The sequence below is a fragment of the Culicoides brevitarsis genome, chromosome 1 (genome assembly GCF_036172545.1).
Source record: "Culicoides brevitarsis isolate CSIRO-B50_1 chromosome 1, AGI_CSIRO_Cbre_v1, whole genome shotgun sequence".
Classification (NCBI taxonomy): Eukaryota; Metazoa; Arthropoda; class Insecta; order Diptera; family Ceratopogonidae; genus Culicoides; species Culicoides brevitarsis.
The window spans coordinates 35,112,436-35,128,300 of NC_087085.1; the positions used below are offsets into that span (position 1 = coordinate 35,112,436).

The following is a 15,865-nucleotide window of genomic DNA, read 5'->3' on the forward strand; positions in this document are numbered from 1 at the left end:
TTAATATATTTTTTTCATTAATTTTTGGATTTTAATTTAATTTTTTAAGAAAAAAAAAATTTAAAATTTTTTAAATGAATAAAAAAAAAATTTTTAGGAAAAAATTTGAGGAAAAATATTGAAAAATTGCGATTAATTTTGTAAAAAATTAAAAAATTTTACTAAATTATGTTAAAGAACGAATTTAAAACTTATTTTTTATTAGAACGCATTTTTTTTCCAAAAATTTAAAAATTATTAATTTTAATATTTTTATTTGCAAAAAAAAAATAATAAAATTAATAATACTTTTTTTTTGATAAAATTTGTCTAAATATCTCAAAAAAATTATAAAATTTCGATAAAAAAATTTCTTTTACTGAGAACCCCTTAACAAAAATCTAAATTTTGCCATTCAAAAACTAGAAACAGGTAAAAATTTTTTTCGCTTTCATCAAGTATGTCACCAAAACAACCAACAAAAAAACCCACAAAAATTCCATTTCCTCCTCCAATTGAATCACTTTTGATCTAATGTGACATAATTGTGTTTCAATTGCGGACAATTAAAACCCACAAAAAAGGAAAAGGATATCATTCATCATCTGAATTCTGTCATCATCGTTCATCGACGACGAAAAAAAACTAAATAAATTAATCCCGACATCTATTAATTCACTCAAACGCACAAAAATGATGAACTTTCATCTCTGAATTATGACAAGATACCGACGAGAACCGACGAGAAGAGGGGTGATTCGTCGAAATAATGTTGTTTTTGCATGAAAAGTACAATTTTAACAACAAAAGATTCAACATTTTTACCTCTCTCGCTGATATGCAAGCCGCAATCTATCATTTTCCATCTTTGGTGTGCATAAAAAAATAAATATCATTTCATCCCTTGTTGAGTTTTTTTTTTGCACCGGTGTTTAATTTTAATTTATCTACAATACAGGGGTGCGCAGGAACATCATCAGGAACGAAGATTAATAAGTTTGGACAACAACAATTTAAATTTAAACTTTTTTTTTGTTCGCAGTTCATCATAATTTTATTAGGATGTGAAGTGGTATCACTTTGAGGGATCTCGAAAGCGTCATAATACCTTTTTTGACGAATTTTTCGATGCACTGCGGCTTTAAAATACGGAATCCGATTAACTGGGATTTTGGAAAATTATTTTTTTGAAGTTGTTGGAGAGAGATATGAATTACAGATAAAATTAGTTGTTATCTCGTTGATAGAAGACGAGAGATTCGGAACACTTGGCATGTTTCTCTCTCATATTTCGAGTCAAAAACTTGATTTTTGATAATCAAACGAAGAAGAAGTAGAAAAAAATCAACAAAAATATTCTCACTTAGTCTCTTTTCAGATTTTTGAGCATTAAGACAGCTGTTTTTAGTTGTTATCAAAAAAATTAAATTCAGGTTATCAACATTTTTTGGTAGATATGGATCGACTTTGGGCCACTTTTAGAGGTAAAATATGCAAAAATTAATAAAAACTGTTTTTTACATGAAATTTTTTCAAAATTTTCAGATGACATTGAAATTATTTCCTACAATGACAAATACAAAGAGAGTTCAATGGCCGTAAGTTACAATTTTTTTAACACTTTTGTCATAATTTCTTTAATTTTTTGTATTTTAGGCATTTCGGGCGTCATTTCTCGCTAACGAAATGGTCTGTTGTGGCACAGAAGTCAACAAATGTGAACAAGCAAAGGAAGATCTCTCACTTTTGTGTCTCTACACCGCTAAAGATGGCATCAGTTTGTTAGCACGCGACAAAAATACCGGCGAAATTGTTGGAATTCTCTTCAATAAGATACAATTTCCATCCGATGAGCCTTCGTACTTTGAGCATTTTCGTGATAATGTTTGCGTTTCCAAGAGTTCGAAGGCTCTGATGAGTTACATGATCGAAATGGACTCGAAAGTTGATGTTTTTGAGAAATACGGAATTGATTGTTTAGTAGAACTCATGTTCATTGGAGTCATTCCTCAATACGAGAAACGAGGAATTGCAACAAAATTAGCTGAAGTTGCTATTGACATCGCAAAAGGATTGAAAAATGGCAAATATTTGGATTTATTACCGGAAAACCTGAAAAATAAAAGACCTCAATTAGTTGCTGCTCTTTGGACATCGAAATTCTCCCAAAAAGTTGGACAAAATTTGGATTTTACCGTTTTGCATGAAGAGCCATACACAAATTTCGTTTTTGATGGAAAAACCTTTGCTTCGAGGATTGGCGAGATGCATCCCTTTAGCACGTTGGCAGTGAAAAACATCGACTAGATGTGCATTTAAAAACAATTAAAAGGAATGTTTGATACGATTGCACTCTTGAAAGTCTTTTTATTTATTCAGCTGCTGAACTGATACAGTTTTTTTCCATTTAGTTATGGTTGGTATCGTACATGACAGACGAGTCGAGGGAAGTTTTGTTTGTGTAAAAAAGACAGAGGGGCATCCCTTGTCATTACGATTGTAAAGTGTTTTTGGTTGTCTAATGACATTTTTTTTTGCATTTTTTGGTATGACAATGTTGGTCTTTACATGCATGGAAATACGTTCAAAAAGGAACAGGAACAAGTAGTTGAATTAATGTTTGTTCGATTCAGAAAAAAAAGTTTAATTTCTGAATGAACGTGTGTCAACAACATCCTAACTCATATTTCAGATTTTTTTGTGAAGAGTTGAAAATTTAAAAAAAAGTTTAAATTACGAAAAAAAACATGTTCAGATTTTATAAATTTCAAAATGTGCCAATATAAATATCAAAAACTGTGTCAAAGCCATTTTTGTCAAATCTTGCTCCAAATGGATAAAAATTTGTCAGAGGGCTCTAATTTATCATTTTTAATCATTTTATAACTCAAAACTGCCAAAAAATTGAAACTGAAAAAAATTTTTTTCTTTGACACAGTTTTGTTTTGAAAACCAAATCAAGAGCAAAACTGTGTCAAAAACTGTGTCAAAAACTGTGTCAAAGCCATTTTGTCAAATCTTGCTCCAAATGGATAAAAATTTGTCAGAGGGCTCTAATTTATCATTTTTAATCATTTTATAACTCAAAACTGCCAAAAAATTGAAACTGAAAAAAAACTTTTCTTTGACATAGTTTTGTTTTGAAAACTAAATCAAGAGCAAAACTAAATCAAAAACTGTGTCAAAAACTGTGTCAAAGCCATTTTTGTCAAATCTTGCTCCAAATGGATAAAAATTTGTCAGAGGGCTCTAATTTATCATTTTTAATCATTTTATAACTCAAAACTGCCAAAAAATTGAAACTGAAAAAAAAATTTTTCTTTGACACAGTTTTGTTTTGAAAACCAAATCAAGAGCAAAACTAAATCAAAAACTGTGTCAAAGCCAATTTTGTCAAATCTTGCTCCAAATGTCAAATCTTGCTTTTATAACTCAAATGGATAAAAATTTGTCAGAGGGCTCTAATTTATCATTTTTAATCATTTTATAACTCAAAACTGCCAAAAAATTGAAACTGAAAAAAAAATTTTTCTTTGACACAGTTTTGTTTTGAAAACTAAATCAAGAGCAAAACTGTGTCAAAAACTGTGTCAAAGTCAATTTTGTCAAATCTTGCTCCAAATGGATAAAAATTTGTCAGAGGGCTCTAATTTATCATTTTTAATCATTTTATAACTCAAAACTGCCAAAAAATTGAAACTGAAAAAAAAATTTTTCTTTGACACAGTTTTGTTTTGAAAACTAAATCAAGAGCAAAAAAATCAAAAACTGTGTCAAAAACTGTGTCAAAGCCATTTTTGTCAAATCTTGCTCCAAATGGATAAAAATTTGTCAGAGGGCTCTAATTTATCATTTTTAATCATTTTATAACTCAAAACTGCCAAAAAATTGAAACTGAAAAAAAAAATTCTTTGACATAGTTTTGTTTTGAAAACTAAATCAAGAGCAAAACTGTGTCAAAAACTGTCAAAAACTGTGTCAAAGCCATTTTTGTCAAATCTTGCTCCAAATGGATAAAAATTTGTCAGAGGGCTCTAATTTATCATTTTTAATCATTTTATAACTCAAAACTGCCAAAAAATTGAAACTGAAAAAAAAATTTTTCTTTGACACAGTTTTGTTTTGAAAACTAAATCAAGAGCAAAACTGTGTCAAAAACTGTGTCAAAACCATTTTTGTCAAATCTTGCTCCAAATGGATAAAAATTTGTCAGAGGGCTCTAATTTATCATTTTTAATCATTTTATAACTCAAAACTGCCAAAAAATTGAAACTGAAAAAAAAATTTTTTCTTTGACACAGTTTTGTTTTGAAAACCAAATCAAGAGCAAAACTAAATCAAAAACTGTGTCAAAAACTATGTCAAAGCCATTTTTGTCAAATCTTGCTCCAAATGGATAAAAATTTGTCAGAGGGCTCTAATTTATCATTTTTTACTATTTTATAACTCAAAATTACCAAAAAATTGAAACTGAAAAAATTTTTTTTCTTTGACATAGTTTTGTTTTGAAAACTAAATCAAGAGCAAAACTGTGTCAAAAACTATGTCAAAGCCATTTTTGTCAAATCTTGCTCCAAATGGATAAAAATTTGTCAGAGGGCTCTAATTTATCATTTTTAATCATTTTATAACTCAAAACTGCCAAAAAATTGAGTCCGAAAAAAAATTTTTTCTTTGACACAGTTTTGTTTTGAAAACTAAATCAAGAGCAAAACTGTGTCAAAAACTATGTCAAAGCCATTTTTGTCAAATCTTGCTCCAAATGGATAAAAATTTGTCAGAGGACTCTAGTTTATCATTTTTAATCATTTTATAACTCAAAACTGCCAAAAAATTGAAACTGAAAAAAAAATTTTTCTTTGACATAGTTTTGTTTTGAAAACCAAATCAAGAGCAAAACTGTGTCAAAAACTATGTCAAAGCCATTTTTGTCAAATCTTGCTCCAAATGGATAAAAATTTGTCAGAGGGCTCTAATTTATCATTTTTAATCATTTTATAACTCAAAACTGCCAAAAAATTGAAACTGAAAAAAAAATTTTTTCTTTGACACAGTTTTGTTTTGAAAACCAAATCAAGAGCAAAACTAAATCAAAAACTGTGTCAAAAACTATGTCAAAGCAGAGGGCTCTAATTTTTGCCAAAAAATTGAAACAAAAAATCAAATCAAGAGCAAAACTGTGTCAAAAACTTTTTGTCAAATCTTGCAAATGGATAAAAATTTGTCAGAGGGCTCTAATTTATCATTTTTAATCATTTTATAACTCAAAACTGCCAAAAAATTGAAACTGAAAAAAAAATTTTTCTTTGACATAGTTTTGTTTTGAAAACTAAATCAAGAGCAAAACTGTGTCAAAAACTATGTCAAAGCCATTTTTGTCAAATCTTGCTCCAAATGGATAAAAATTTGTCAGAGGGCTCTAATTTATCATTTTTAATCATTTTATAACTCAAAACTGCCAAAAAATTGAAACTGAAAAAATTTTTTTTCTTTGACATAGTTTTGTTTTGAAAACTAAATCAAGAGCAAAACTGTGTCAAAAACTATGTCAAAGCCATTTTTGTCAAATCTTGCTCCAAATGGATAAAAATTTGTCAGAGGGCTCTAATTTATCATTTTTAATCATTTTATAACTCAAAACTGCCAAAAAATTGAAACTGAAAAAAAAAATTTTCTTTGACACAGTTTTGTTTTGAAAACCAAATCAAGAGCAAAACTAAATCAAAAACTGTGTCAAAGTCAAAGCCATTTTTGTCAAATCTTGCGCCAAATGAATAAAAATTTGTCAGAGGGCTCTAATTTATCATTTTTAATCATTTTATAACTCAAAACTGCCAAAAAATTGAAACTGAAAAAATTTTTTTCTTTGACATAGTTTTGATTTGAAAACTAAATCAAGAGCAAAACTGTGTCAAAAACTATGTCAAAGCCATTTTTGTCAAATCTTGCTCCAAATGGATAAAAATTTGTCAGAGGGCTCTAATTTATCATTTTTAATCATTTTATAACTCAAAACTGCCAAAAAATTGAAACTGAAAAAATTTTTTTCTTTGACATAGTTTTGTTTTGAAAATCAAATCAAGAGCAAAACTGTGTCAAAAACTATGTCAAAGCCATTTTTGTCAAATCTAGCTCGAAATGGATAAAAATTTGTCAGAGGGCTCTAATTTATCATTTTTAATCATTTTATAACTCAAAACTGCCAAAAAATTGAAACTGAAAAAAAAAATTTCTTTTGACATAGTTTTGTTTTGAAAACTAAATCAAGAGCAAAACTGTGTCAAAAACTATGTCAAAGCCATTTTTGTCAAATCTTGCTCCAAATGAATAAAAATTTGTCAGAGGGCTCTAATTTATCATTAAAAATTGATATTATTTTTTTTAAATTATAAAAGTAAATTTGCAATGAAAATTTAATAAAATACCCTTATTGCATTGAAATCAAAAGTAATCTACCAACGAACTTTCAATTTCTGATGAACTGCAACAATCGAATAAGAACATCATTTTAATACCTTTTAATAGAGGGTTGATTAGAAAATAATAACAATGACTGTGAAGTTGCATCGGCAAAACCGGAAAAAAACTATAGGCACAGTATATGGGTAAAGGGTAAACATCGAACCAAACTAATTATTTGAAAACGGATTAAATTTTTTCAATTTAAAAAAAAAAAAGATTTTTAAATTATTAACTGACTCCTTTTTTATTTTTTGTCACATCAAATCAGCTTTTAACCTGCATCTTTAATATTAAGTGCAAACAAAGGGTTTTTAATCCTTTCACATTTTAAAATTCTTCGTCACTTTTTTCATAATTCATCAATTTTCGTCACTTGCCTTAATTCTAAAAATAAATATTTCGATTTTTTTTATGTTTTACAATTTTGATTTGACATCACTCAAATTCCGTTGTTCAAACGTTGCTTTTGTCATAATTCGATCGCGTTTCTTCTCCACTTTGTCCGTTACGTGTCGCAGCATTTCCAGATACTTTTCGAGTAAAGCCAAATCCACGAAACGCAAGGAATCGTCAAGTAATCCATTTTCGAGGCATTTTGATGCTCGATCAGCAAAAAAGTGACTCCATGTTTTGATTTTTTCGCCGTCGACAATACAATCGTCAGCGATTTTTATTTTTTTGTGACTTTGTTGTCGTTTGCTCATAATTAATTTATTTAAATTTTTATTCAATTCGATTGTTTTTGGTTGCAAGTTACACGTAAAGACACACTTAAATAATTATTTTGTATATTTAAAAAAAATATTTTGTGTGAATTACTTAATACTGTTGTAAAGACGACCTTTTAATGAAGAATGAATGCACAAATTAAAATATTTTGTTAGAAAAGTGACGTAAAGTAACTTTTTAAGTAAAAAACAAAAGTGAATACTGAATGAACTTTAAAATAAAAAATTGTTGGTGACTCTGAAGGTTACAAAAGTTCACAATGAAAGCTTGTAAAATTAATTTTCGAACAAAAGTTATGAAAAATTTTCTTCTAAGTGTGAATTTTTAACAAAATGACATTTTTCTATTCAATATTTGTGGTTTTTTTTTATATAAGGGATTTTTTATTACTTTCTGTCGGTTACGGAACTATTAACTTAATGACCTAAGTTTGCAACGTCTGTAAATGCAATGTTAAGTACATGTTAAAGTTCAATTTTAATAAATTTTTAATGTAATTTTAATTTCAAGTCAATCCCTGATCAGAATAAATTTGTAAAAAATTTAAAAATGCTGAAATTTTTAAGATTTTCACTCAAAAAAGTGATATTCGTTGGCTGTCTGGGACTCAACATTCTCCAAAATGAAGAAACATCTCCAATTATGGTCAACTGGGTAGCTCGCCGTTACTTCAAAGAGATAAGATAAACACCCTCATGGTATATTTTTGACCTTTACAGGATATTTCTTGATAATTTCTTCAGAAAATGGCTCCTATCAACAGTAAGTATCCTTTAAGTGTCCTTTATTTATCATATTTTAATGACATTTTCAAAAAAATTCAAGGTCAACCATTAAATTCAGAGAAAAACTCGATACCGATTGCTGAGAGTTCAAGTAAGAATTATCATTTTATTTATTTTTTGATCATTTAATGCGAAATTATTCCATTTTTAGAAGCAATTTCTAAAACTACGGAGACAAAATCGATGATTTTGTGTGATAAAAAGGAAATATTGGACTTTTTGGATTCAATTTCTTCCCAAATTAAGCAAATTAATGCACATCCGGAAGTTGTATTGAAGAAAAATGAGGAAACGCAGACTGAAATTGCCACAAAAGATGCTGAAACTCAAGCCGAGGAGCCCATTTCTGTTCAGGAGACAAAACAAACGAGTAGCGCAAATGATTCAGTTGCTGCATCATCACCAATCATCCCCAATCCAAAACTTAGAACTAATCGTTTACTGAGAAGTCATCCGGGAATGATACAAGAATTCGTAAATTGGTACGAAAATGAATCAAATCTAAGAAATGGCGGTTCATTTGGACAAGTTCGTCCCAAATTAGTTGAAATTCATGCTAGAACGTGTAAAGTGATAGAAAATTGTACTTTTGTTTCCTCTCCTTCCCTTCTCAATTGGTGGAACGATTTTCACCAAAAGTATCACATCCAGTTTGCGGAAAAAGAACGAAAAGCATTAATTGCCAACTTTGATCGAGTAATTGATTATTTTCAGCGCACAAATTACATTGAAGCTTATCAATTTATGGTTCAAGAAAGACAGAAGCTTGGTTGAAGAAATTTCGCATAAATAATAATTTTTTTTTCTACAATAAATTTTTTTTTCATAACGAATAAAATTTTTGAATGCGTTCAAAAAAAGTCAACTCAAAATGACTCGAGTCGTTTTGATTTAAGAGTTAAATATTTGTAAACAAAGTCATTCATATGGGAAAAGCGAGCGCTTAAATCTATTTCTACCTCGTAATTTAAGAAAAAAATAGAAGACATTTAATTTTTCACATAAAAATGAGTCCAAGAAGGAGTAAGAAACTTTTTTGATAAATTAAAAATATTTTTTAATAATTTTTAACCGAATTACAGAGCGAACGAGAAGTGATGGGGATCAACAGGTTAAAACTGACGAAAGTAAGTTTTTAATTTTTCTCCAAATTTCTTCGATTTAACTAATTTCTTTTAGCTAACAACGACAACATCTCCAAAAATTCTTCAAAAAGCAATAAAAAAAGTAAATTCAGTGAATGTGTGGAGCAAAAGTTGCTGAAAGAATCAATGAACGAATGGTTTCGACAAGAAAGACTCACGAGGAGAGTCGAATTTCCAGAAATTTATTCAAAAACTAATGAACAACATGAAAAAATTTGTAATCACAAGGAATGCGATTTCAAGGCAAACAATAATTGGGTTCGTGATTTCTTAAAAAATTGCTCTGTTTCCGTAAAAACTGTCGGAAATACAAGTCAAACCAATGCTAGAGACAGACATCACGGACTATTTATTGAAAATCTTTTTGAATGGCACAGAAAAACAGAAAGATCTGAACGAAGGTCAATTTTTTACGACGAATTGTTAAATAAAGCAATTGAGTATCACACGGAATACTGTAAACTACTGGGATGTTTCTTCAAGCCTGATAAACTGTTCATCATACAATTCAAGAGGAAGTTTAACTTGTTTCCCGACAAAGAAAATGTAAAAGTTAAAAAAGAACTTGAGAAGGTCCAAAGTCCTTTAAACGATGAAAAAACTGAAATAAAAGAGGAAAATGGGATTGACAAAGAAGAAAAACATAAAATTATCAAAAAGAAGCTTCTTGGATGGATTAACGAACAAAAGGAATTGAATCAAGATTTTACATTTAGCAAAGCTCAAATTACAAGAACGGCAAAAGACTTTCACAAAACATGTTGCGGTGAAAGGTGTTGGAAAAAAATCAAAAAATTCTTCAAATTTTTGCGAGAATTTTTTGAGGAATATAATGTGAGTTATTCTTTTGATTTGTCAGAAGAGAAAAATTCATCAACTATGCAGGAGGAAAATTTTGTTGAACCATCAGAAGATCAAACAACTGAAAATATTGAGAAAACTGAAGCTAAAGTGCAAGAAAATGAAGAAAAAGATGAGAAAGATCATATAATTATCGAAATTGAGCTCCTTAAATGGTACAACGAGCAAGAAAATACACCGATTAGCAAAAGCCAAATAAGGAAATCAGCTAAAGAACTCCACAAAATGCATTGTAAAGGACATTGTTGGAAAAAAATTAAGACAAATGAGAATTTTCAAAGGTTTTTTGAGAATTTTATAGCAAAATATAATTTAAGTTACTCTGATGAAAAGAAAGAAACAGCCGAAACTACTGAAGAAACATCAAAAAATGATGAAAATCAGGAAATTACGACTTCTGTTCAACAATCGGAAGATCAAGAAACAAAAATTATTGAGAAAAGTCAAAATGAGGAGCAAAATATTCACAAAGTGTTCGAAGAAAAACTCCTCGAATGGTACAAAGAGCAAAAAGAGGCTTTTTTGGTACGAATCACCAAAAATCAATTTGTTACAACAACGGAAGAGTTTCACAGGAAATATTGCCTAAGCAAAAATTGCGTATCAAAATACAAGCTAAGAATGAAAAATTTTGTACTTGCCACAGAGTTTATGAAAAAACATAACATAGACTTAAAAGTTAAAAAAATTAAACTTAATTCGATTGTTCTATCTTACTATGAACAAGACGAGATTATGGATTGCTTGGACTCTATTGCTCTTAATACTTCAGCAAACTCAGCAAAAATCATTAAAAATGAGGAAATTGAGCCAAATCAAAATATTTCTATGGAAGAAACTGAAGCTACTGTCGAAAAAATGAAAATTTCTAACGAAAATCTTCCTCTTAGCAAAAATGCAAATTCAACTTTGATATCAAATGATGTTGATATGACCAAAGAAATCCGTACTGAAGAGCCAAAAATCGAAATTGCACCGAAAATTGATGAAAAATCATCAATCCCTTCAGATTCAGTTGAAAAAACTGACCAAAAATCGTCTTTTCTATTATCGTTCATTGATCATCCCGAAGTTGCTTCATCCCTTTACGAGTGGTACAAAAAATCCAACTTCACATATCGCCTTCCTTTCAATCAATTACAAGACATTATCAACACATTTCACTCCAAATCGTGCCAAATACCGGAATGTGACTTTTTGAAGTTCGAAAATTGCTCTCGTTGGCTTTACCGATCCTTTTATCCGACATACAACATTGATCCGCTTCCACGCCAAACACTTCCAACCGAAAAAGAGATCTTGGATGCCTTCGACTTGCTCATCAAGTACTTTACGGAAGAAAAAGTCACGGAAATGGAATGGAGTCTAAAAGCAGAAAAGGAAATTTTTGTGAAAAAACTTCAATCTGAAACGAAAAACGTTGAATAAATTATTTTTTTTTTAACTTTTAATTCAATTTCAGTCCAAATTATTGCTTGAAGGCCTTAATAAAATTCCTCGTACGATGCGATTTGGATTCTTGCAACGCTTGTTCGAGCTGATCTATGATGTGAACTAAACTATTTGGATCTGTTTGGAGTATCACTTCACGTTTTGTCGTGTTTTCTGTGTCCGTATCACTCAAAACTTGCAATTTATCTGGATATGTTTCGGAATCGAGATGCAATTTCATCGTTATTAGAGGTACAGCTTGGGAATGTAGCGTTCGTGATGCAATTCTACAAGAAAAATCTTAAATTATCACAAAATTTCTTCAAAAATTGTTAAAATTCACCTCGCTTCTAATCTCCAATCAAGATGTCGATACCTCAATTCCAAATTCTGATTCTGCTTTAACAGATTTTCGATTGTTTCTTTCTTGCTGGCGACAAATTGAGACAAAACTGAGATCTGGTCGTCATATAAGCCGGCATCGGTAGCGAGACTTTGGAAATGGGAGTCGTTATAGTTGAATTTGACGGCGTCAATGAGAAATTCTAACAAGATTTCGACGATTTTTTGGATAAATTCGGAAGTTTGGCCTGTATTTGATGCAAAAATCTCATATTTTTCTACATTAGAGCCGTTTTTGATGTAATCAAAGGCCAATTTGCACAAGTCAACAAGAGCTGAAATGAAAAACAGGGCGTAAAATTTAATTTAAAATTAAAATTTTAAGGGAACAAACCTTCTACAGATCGTTTCCTCAGGAATTCAAGCTCTTCAGGCTTTTGAAACTTGAGAATTTCTTCCATAATTCAAGGAATTTTGAGGAAAAAAATTCAAAACACGAGCCCAGAGTTGAAAAATTGTCGTTGACACACATCAAAAACGATGCCTAATGAATATTTTTTCGAAAGTGACATCAAATGTCAAAACAATCCGGACTCCCTTGAAATCACAAAAAAAGGAAAACTTATCAATTACCATAGATTTTACGTTTTAGGGAGAAATCTACGACATTAATGATAGCAACTAGCGAAATTAGGCATCCGCAATATCCATCAGAGTAAAAAGCAGCTGCAGAAAGATGACTAGTTCCGGGGGATTGTTGAAAGTGAGTTTGAAAGTTTTCCTTTGATGCGCTATTTTGCGTTATCGCAATCTCTCTCCGTGTCCGTAATTAATTACGACAACGACCCGTATTCGATTAACCTGGTTCTTACGCAAAAAAAATGACCTTTGTTTCCTTTGTTTAATTTTTTCGCGTGTTTTTTTCCACTTTCAGAATAAGGGGGAGATTGTTTTCGAGTCAAAATGGCCCGAAATGCGCCCGATTGTGTTGAAGCTGCTGAAGCAGGAGTCCGTGAGTCAGCAGGAATGGCAAGAGTTGTTCTACAATGTGCAACTTGTGAGTGTTTGGGACGACAAGGGACCGGCAAAAATGCACGAAAGTTTGCAAGAAGATATCGTTACGTTCATCAAGCAGGCACAAAGTCGCGTTTTAGCGCATCGCGAGGACCAAGCACTGCTAAAAGCGTACATCATCGAATGGCGAAAGTTTTTCACACAAAGCAGTTATCTCCCTTTGCCGTTCTGGCAGCTGGAAAATAGTTTGCAAAAGGGTTCCGGCAGCAGTCACAACTCGAGTAGTAATTCAAGCAAGAAAGCAAGCAGCGCTGACGACAGTATCGTACGCAAATTGATGCTCGATTCATGGAATCAGAGCATTTTTTGTAACATAAAGCACCGTTTGCAGGATTCCGCGATGAAATTAGTGCATGCCGAACGGAATGGCGAAGCGTTCGATTCGCAACTCGTAATTGGGGTGCGCGAAAGTTACGTGAATCTTTGCTCAAATCCCGAAGATAAGCTCGAAATTTATCGAGATAACTTCGAGGCGGCATATTTGCAAGCGACACAAGCCTTTTATCGTCTCAAAGCTGATGAGCAACTGCAAGCAAATGGGGTACAGAGCTTCATGCGGTATGTAGACTTAAAATTACGCGAAGAAGAAACGCGGGCGAAACGTTATTTGGAGCCTGTTAGTGCGACGGCGCTCATGCAAGCATGTGTAAATGTCTTAATTGGTGATCATCTCCCCACACTAATTGCTGAATGTGCTCCCCTGATAGAAGCGGGCGAAACAGAACGTTTGCAACTGATGTTTCGATTGCTGGATCGTGTCACGGGCGGCGTCGATCCCATGTTACGAGACCTGGAAAATCATATCGTTCATGCGGGACTTGCGGATATGGTAGCAGCTGCGGATGTCATTACGCAAGACTCGGAAAAATATGTCGAACGACTTTTGGAGTTGTTTAGACGATTCAGTACACTTGTTGAAGAAGCGTTTAACGATGATCCGCGTTTCTTGACAGCGCGTGATAAGGCCTTTAAAACTGTCGTCAACGACACGGCGGTATTTCGGTTAGAACTTCCGTCAAATGCGACAGCGAGAGGGGTGAAAGCTGTTACGCCCGAAAGCAAATGCCCCGAATTGCTGGCAAATTATTGCGATATGTTGCTACGAAGAACGCCACTGAGCAAGAGATTAACAAGTGATCAAATCGAGGCGCGGTTAAAAGACGTTCTGCTCGTTTTGAAGTACGTCAGCAACAAAGATGTCTTCATGCGATATCACAAAGCCCATTTAACGCGTCGTTTAATCCTCGATTCGAGCGCCGACAGCGAAAAAGAAGAAGATATGGTCGAATGGTTGCGAGAAGTTGGTATGCCAGCGGATTATGTGAACAAACTAGCTCGTATGTTTCAAGATATTAAAGTTAGCGAAGACCTTAATGCCCAATTTCGTGCCCAGACGACGCGACACGACGCAATTAACATCAAAATCTTGAATGCTGGGGCATGGGCACGCAACAGCGAACGCGTTTCCGTCAGTTTGCCGCTCGAACTCGAAGACTACATACCCGAAGTCGAGGAATTTTACAAGAAAAAACATTCCGGGCGCAAGTTGCAGTGGTATCATCACATGAGTAACGGCACCATTACGTTCGCCAACGAGGTTGGGCGTTTCGATCTCGATGTCACAACTTTCCAAATGGCTGTACTGTTTGCTTGGAATCAAAGACCTCTCGAAAAAGTGTCATACGAAAATTTGCGACTCGCTACGGAGCTTCCGGATCCCGAGCTGCGTCGCACACTGTGGTCTCTCGTTGCATTCCCGAAACTCAAACGACAATTGCTTTTGTATGAGCCGGCGGCGCAGCAACCCAAAGACTTTGCCGAACACACGTTATTCTGGATAAATCAGGAATTTGCCCTCATTAAAAACGGCAAGCCACAAAAACGGGGGAAAATTAATCTCATTGGGCGATTGCAGTTGAGCACGGAACGCTCGCAACAGGAGGACAACCAGTCGATCGTGCAACTCCGGATTCTCAGGACTCAAGAAGCAATCATCAAAATCATGAAAATGCGAAAGCGGATCAATAATGCAGCGTTACAGGTGAGACTTAAAAAAATATTTAAAAAAAAAATAATTATAAAAATTTGTTTAAATTTTATCAAAAATACTCCTAAGTCATCTCACATTTTTTGGTTTATTTTTTTTTAATTTTTTTCTTATTTTAAAAGTGAAAAATTTACAAAATTTATTTAATTTATTTTAATTTTTTTTTATTTTTTATTATTTTTTCATGAAGAAAATTTAAAAAAAAAATTTTTTTCAAACTACAAAAATCAGAAAATTACTGAAAATATTTTTCAACTGTTTTGGCTGTTATTTTTTATAAGAAAAATATTTTATTTTATTTTTTTTCGTTTTTTTAATTATTTTTTTTTTTTTTTAATTAATTTATTTTAAGTTTTAATTATTTTAAGTTTAAATTTTTCAATTTTTATTTTAAAAAAAAATTTTATATTTTTATTTTTTAATTTTTATTTTAAATAAATTTATATAAATTAATTAAAATTACATTTTAAAATCGATAAAAAAAAATATTTTTTTTTTTGTATAAAAAAAATAACAGCCAAAGTGGTTGAAAAATATCCTTAGTAATTTTCTCATTTTTCTCAAGTTTTTTTTATTTGAAAATTAATTTGATTTTATTTTAAAAAAAATATTTTTTTTGTAATTTTTTTTGTTTTTTAGAGTAAATAAAATAAATTTTTATTAAAAAACTCCATCATTTATTAAAAATTAAAATTTATTTTATTAAGAATAATTTTTTAAAATAAATTTTCTTGTAATTTTAGGCTGAGCTCGTAGATATACTCAAAAATATGTTTCTCCCGTCGAAGAAAATGATCAAAGAACAACTCGAATGGCTGATCGAACACAAGTACATGCGGAGAGACGACGATGATATCAATACCTTCATCTACATGGCTTAAAACTCGTTTTTTATGTTAAATCTCAATATTTATTGTACAACTTTCGGTAACAATTTTTCAAAAAAAATAAGGATTTGTTAAATTTTTTACCATTTATTTGTAAGTTTTACGCTCATTTTATTGTTTTCC

General features: G+C 31.4%; 5 protein-coding genes across 5 annotated transcripts; 4 read left to right on the plus strand and 1 right to left on the minus strand.

The window, feature by feature from the left end:
* The first annotated feature begins 1,356 nt into the window (after positions 1 to 1,356).
* Positions 1,357 to 2,318, plus strand: LOC134827024 (uncharacterized). Its single transcript, XM_063839550.1, has 3 exons — positions 1,357 to 1,463; positions 1,525 to 1,577; positions 1,636 to 2,318. The coding sequence occupies exons 1-3, from the start codon at positions 1,436 to 1,438 to the stop codon at positions 2,284 to 2,286; spliced, it is 732 nt and encodes a 243-aa protein (XP_063695620.1). The 5' UTR covers positions 1,357 to 1,435; the 3' UTR covers positions 2,287 to 2,318.
* Positions 2,319 to 7,820: 5,502 nt separating this feature from the next.
* On the plus strand, positions 7,821 to 8,787 carry LOC134826905 (uncharacterized). Its single transcript, XM_063839410.1, has 3 exons — positions 7,821 to 7,932; positions 7,996 to 8,046; positions 8,107 to 8,787. Exons 1-3 carry the CDS (start codon positions 7,917 to 7,919, stop codon positions 8,727 to 8,729), a joined length of 690 nt encoding a protein of 229 aa, XP_063695480.1. The 5' UTR covers positions 7,821 to 7,916; the 3' UTR covers positions 8,730 to 8,787.
* A 69-nt stretch (positions 8,788 to 8,856) lies between these two features.
* On the plus strand, positions 8,857 to 11,411 carry LOC134830587 (uncharacterized). Its single transcript, XM_063844125.1, has 3 exons — positions 8,857 to 8,978; positions 9,038 to 9,082; positions 9,135 to 11,411. The coding sequence occupies exons 1-3, from the start codon at positions 8,963 to 8,965 to the stop codon at positions 11,387 to 11,389; spliced, it is 2,316 nt and encodes a 771-aa protein (XP_063700195.1). The 5' UTR covers positions 8,857 to 8,962; the 3' UTR covers positions 11,390 to 11,411.
* LOC134830596 (COMM domain-containing protein 2) lies at positions 11,389 to 12,260 on the minus strand. The gene is made up of 3 exons (XM_063844137.1): positions 12,129 to 12,260; positions 11,736 to 12,069; positions 11,389 to 11,679 (listed from the first exon to the last, which is right to left on the minus strand). The coding sequence occupies exons 1-3, from the start codon at positions 12,193 to 12,195 to the stop codon at positions 11,430 to 11,432; spliced, it is 651 nt and encodes a 216-aa protein (XP_063700207.1). The 5' UTR covers positions 12,196 to 12,260; the 3' UTR covers positions 11,389 to 11,429.
* Positions 12,261 to 12,319: 59 nt separating this feature from the next.
* LOC134837779 (cullin-5) lies at positions 12,320 to 15,852 on the plus strand. The gene is made up of 3 exons (XM_063853169.1): positions 12,320 to 12,497; positions 12,669 to 14,849; positions 15,599 to 15,852. Exons 1-3 carry the CDS (start codon positions 12,471 to 12,473, stop codon positions 15,734 to 15,736), a joined length of 2,346 nt encoding a protein of 781 aa, XP_063709239.1. The 5' UTR covers positions 12,320 to 12,470; the 3' UTR covers positions 15,737 to 15,852.
* The last annotated feature ends 13 nt before the right edge of the window (positions 15,853 to 15,865 follow it).

Bases quoted from the DNA above. Each gene is read 5' to 3' on its own strand.
- LOC134827024 (XM_063839550.1), top strand. From the start codon at position 1,436: ATGGATCGACTTTGGGCCACTTTTAGAG. The intron at 1,464-1,524 runs GTAAAATATGCA...CAAAATTTTCAG, and splicing joins ACTTTGGGCCACTTTTAGAG to ATGACATTGAAATTATTTCC. The intron at 1,578-1,635 runs GTAAGTTACAAT...TTTGTATTTTAG, and splicing joins ACAAAGAGAGTTCAATGGCC to GCATTTCGGGCGTCATTTCT.
- LOC134826905 (XM_063839410.1), top strand. The intron at 8,047-8,106 runs GTAAGAATTATC...TTCCATTTTTAG, and splicing joins ACCGATTGCTGAGAGTTCAA to AAGCAATTTCTAAAACTACG.
- LOC134830587 (XM_063844125.1), top strand. The intron at 9,083-9,134 runs GTAAGTTTTTAA...AATTTCTTTTAG, and splicing joins ACAGGTTAAAACTGACGAAA to CTAACAACGACAACATCTCC.
- LOC134830596 (XM_063844137.1), bottom strand. From the start codon at position 12,195: ATGGAAGAAATTCTCAAGTTTCAAAAGCCTGAAGAGCTTGAATTCCTG. The intron at 12,070-12,128 runs GTTTGTTCCCTT...TTTTCATTTCAG, and splicing joins GAGGAAACGATCTGTAGAAG to CTCTTGTTGACTTGTGCAAA. The intron at 11,680-11,735 runs GTGAATTTTAAC...TTTTTCTTGTAG, and splicing joins GATTGGAGATTAGAAGCGAG to AATTGCATCACGAACGCTAC.
- LOC134837779 (XM_063853169.1), top strand. From the start codon at position 12,471: ATGACTAGTTCCGGGGGATTGTTGAAA. The intron at 12,498-12,668 runs GTGAGTTTGAAA...TTCCACTTTCAG, and splicing joins GTTCCGGGGGATTGTTGAAA to AATAAGGGGGAGATTGTTTT. The intron at 14,850-15,598 runs GTGAGACTTAAA...TTGTAATTTTAG, and splicing joins TCAATAATGCAGCGTTACAG to GCTGAGCTCGTAGATATACT.